Source organism: Galeopterus variegatus, unplaced genomic scaffold (genome assembly GCF_000696425.1).
Source record: "Galeopterus variegatus unplaced genomic scaffold, G_variegatus-3.0.2 Scaffold4859, whole genome shotgun sequence".
Lineage (NCBI taxonomy): Eukaryota > Metazoa > Chordata > Mammalia > Dermoptera > Cynocephalidae > Galeopterus > Galeopterus variegatus.
The window spans coordinates 158,059-160,779 of NW_007730970.1; the positions used below are offsets into that span (position 1 = coordinate 158,059).

At 46.6% G+C, this 2,721-nt stretch overlaps 1 protein-coding gene across 1 annotated transcript in view; it reads right to left on the reverse strand.

Annotated features, from left to right (window-relative positions):
- Positions 1–200: 200 nt before the first annotated feature.
- The window catches only part of LYPD8 (LY6/PLAUR domain containing 8), an 8,253-nt gene continuing 5,732 nt past the window's right edge, over positions 201–2,721 (reverse strand). Inside the window, exons 5-6 of the mRNA XM_008588475.1 lie at positions 381–508; positions 201–311 (exon numbers count right to left, since the gene is read on the reverse strand). Coding sequence (XP_008586697.1) covers positions 201–311; positions 381–508 — 239 coding nt within the window. The remainder of the gene's footprint in view (positions 312–380; positions 509–2,721) is intronic.

Sequence of the window (2,721 nt, forward strand, 5' to 3'; positions counted from 1 at the left end):
AATGAAGCCCAGTCCAGGACATATCAGGACATATTGGGCCAGCAAGTGAACCAATGCTTTAATAATGGAGAACAACACAGCTGTTGGCATTATCTGGAGGTCCTGTGACTCCCACTCATTAAGAGTTACATGGGGAGGGATGAGGGCAAAAAGGGTGGTGGCATCCCACAGGGTGCTGGGCAGGGCACAGGACCAGGATCTCAGAACAGCAGCCCCAACAGAAGGAGGGTGGCAAGTGCCGAGGAGGCAAGGGAGGCCTTGGAGCCCGTGTTGGGGGTGGTAGTCAGTATAGAAGTGGGGCTGAAAGAGGTGTTTGTAGCCGGACTGGAACTGGGGCTTAAGGAGGCATTTGCAGGCTGTGTAGAAGTGGGGGTTAAGATGGCGTTTGTACACTCAAACGTTTGGAAGATGACCCCTCCGACTGTCTGGTTTCCAGCGGACAGGAACTGGCAGATGGAGTCACTGATGTTAGAACAGCCTTTCAGCACGAGAATCCTAGACTCAGTGTCTGTGAAAGCAAAGGAGAAAGTAAGGACTCCACGCAACCCTAAACTCTTCCACCCCCGCCTGCTCTTTGCTTCCCGCCTGCAGCTTGGCAACTCAAGACCTGCAAGGGCTGGTCTGCTCATCAAATGTGCGCAGGAGGAAGGAGCCCAGGGTTAAGAACACCAAATGGTAATGACGGAGAGACCATGAAAGTCAGGGGCCCAGACCCCCTTTCCCACCTAACTCCAGAGGAAACTGAGGCACCATGAGATGGATCTCAAGCCCAAGCTCAAAAGTGGGGGCCAGAGCTGGATCTTGATCTTGCATCTCCTGTGTTACTGCATAGCTGGCAGGTGAAGAAGCCAGGGACAGGCTCAGAAGGCAGCCTCTGATCTCAAAGGGGAAGGGCGAAAGCACTCTGAATTCCCCCCTCTTCTTCCAGGCTTTGCTTTCAGTCCCAGCTCCTCCCTGGATCAGAGCTCTCCCTGCATCGGAGCTCTCCCTGCATGTGTTTTCCCTGAGAAGAGGGGAAAAGCATGTAGAGAGACTATGGCTGTCTCTACCCTAAATGTAAGTTCTGCTGTGTTTAAACCACGTTTTGAGATTTAGGTCCTAGAAGAAGGCCTCAGGCATTTGCAAAGAGGATGTGGTTATGATAGCAGCTACCTTTTACTGAGCACTTACGATATGTCCCTACGGCTCAGTTGGCTACAACTCAAACGACCCTGTCAGACAGACAGCTCATAGAGGACAGAGGGGCTCAAGGAGGTAAAGTGATTCCACTTACTGTTTGTCAGAGGCAGGGCTGCAATTTGAGTTCAAAGAGGACTCTAAACTTGCTAACTAGGAGTGAGAAAGCTCCAACTCTCCATGAAAAAAGCAACTCATTTTATAGCAAGTATCACTGCTGGAGGTTGAGTTAGAATGAGTTAGAGATATGTGTTTCTTGGCTCTACAGCATTAAAAAAAGTGATCTTTGACAAAAATCAACAAAAAAACTACATTTGTAATGGCTTTGATTTTTTCTGGCTTTCAGCTTAAGCCAGACTCGGTGGGGACAAAAACAAAATTCCAACCTTTACACCCAAAGACACCTGGGAACAGGATGAGAAAGAAAGCCCTTCCTATGCCGTTGCTGCTCTTGGACACCACTTTAGAATTAAAAATCACAGCAGTGTAGATAGTCCAGAGATTTTTAAAGTAAAAAGAGCCTTAAATGCATATTACTAAGGGAAATAAGCCATTTTGAAAATGCTGCATACTATGTGATGCCAAGTGTAGGACATTCTAGAAAAGGAAAGGTGTTGGAGACAGTAGAAAGATCAGTGCCTGTCAAGGGTTGAGAAGAGTGAGGGTACATAGGTAGAGCACAGAGGATTTGGGGGGCAGTGAAAGTACTCTGCATAATACTACAGGAACATATATACATCATTATACATTTGTCCAAACCCATAGAATGTACAACACCGAGAGTGAACCCTTATGTAAGCTGCAGACTTGGGGTGATAATGATGTGTCAGTGTAGGTTTATCCATCGTAACAAGTGTTCTGCTCTGGGGGGATGTTGACAGTGGGGAGGCTATGCACGGGTGGGGACCGGAGTGGATGGAAAATTTCTATACGTTCCACCTAATTTTCCTGTGAATCTAAAACTGCACTAAAAAATAAAGTCTATTTTTTAAAAATTAAAAAGAAGTTCAGGATAAGTGTGGTGCTTGGCCCCACCATGATTACAATTAAACATTGATTACTCAAACTACAATTGGCATTTAACAAAAATTGAAATCAAATTGTATCTGGGTGTTGGTGCTCTTAAACTCATTATTCTGAGCCACATTTTTGCAGAGACTGGCTAGTCATTCATTTTAGCTTCATGTCTCTTTCTTTCCTTCCTGGTCACCACTAGACTGCATTTTCCAGCCTTCCTGATAGCCAGGATGACCTTGTGACTGGTCCCAAAGGAATGTGAGAGGGAATGATGCTTACACATCCAGGCCTGATCTATGAAAACCTTCCTGCCTTCCTCCTCTCCCTCTCTTCTCCCCCTTCTGGTGAGATGCAAAAGATACAGCAGAGAGCTGCCGAGTCCTGGGTGACGGAGGCCAGAGCTGCCGAGATGAAGGAGCTTATGCCCTGGACTCTGCAATGAATTGCTCCATGAACAAGAAATAAAGGTCTATTGCGTTGAGCCATAGGATTTAGAGGTTGCTCTTTAACAGCAATTAACTTACCCTA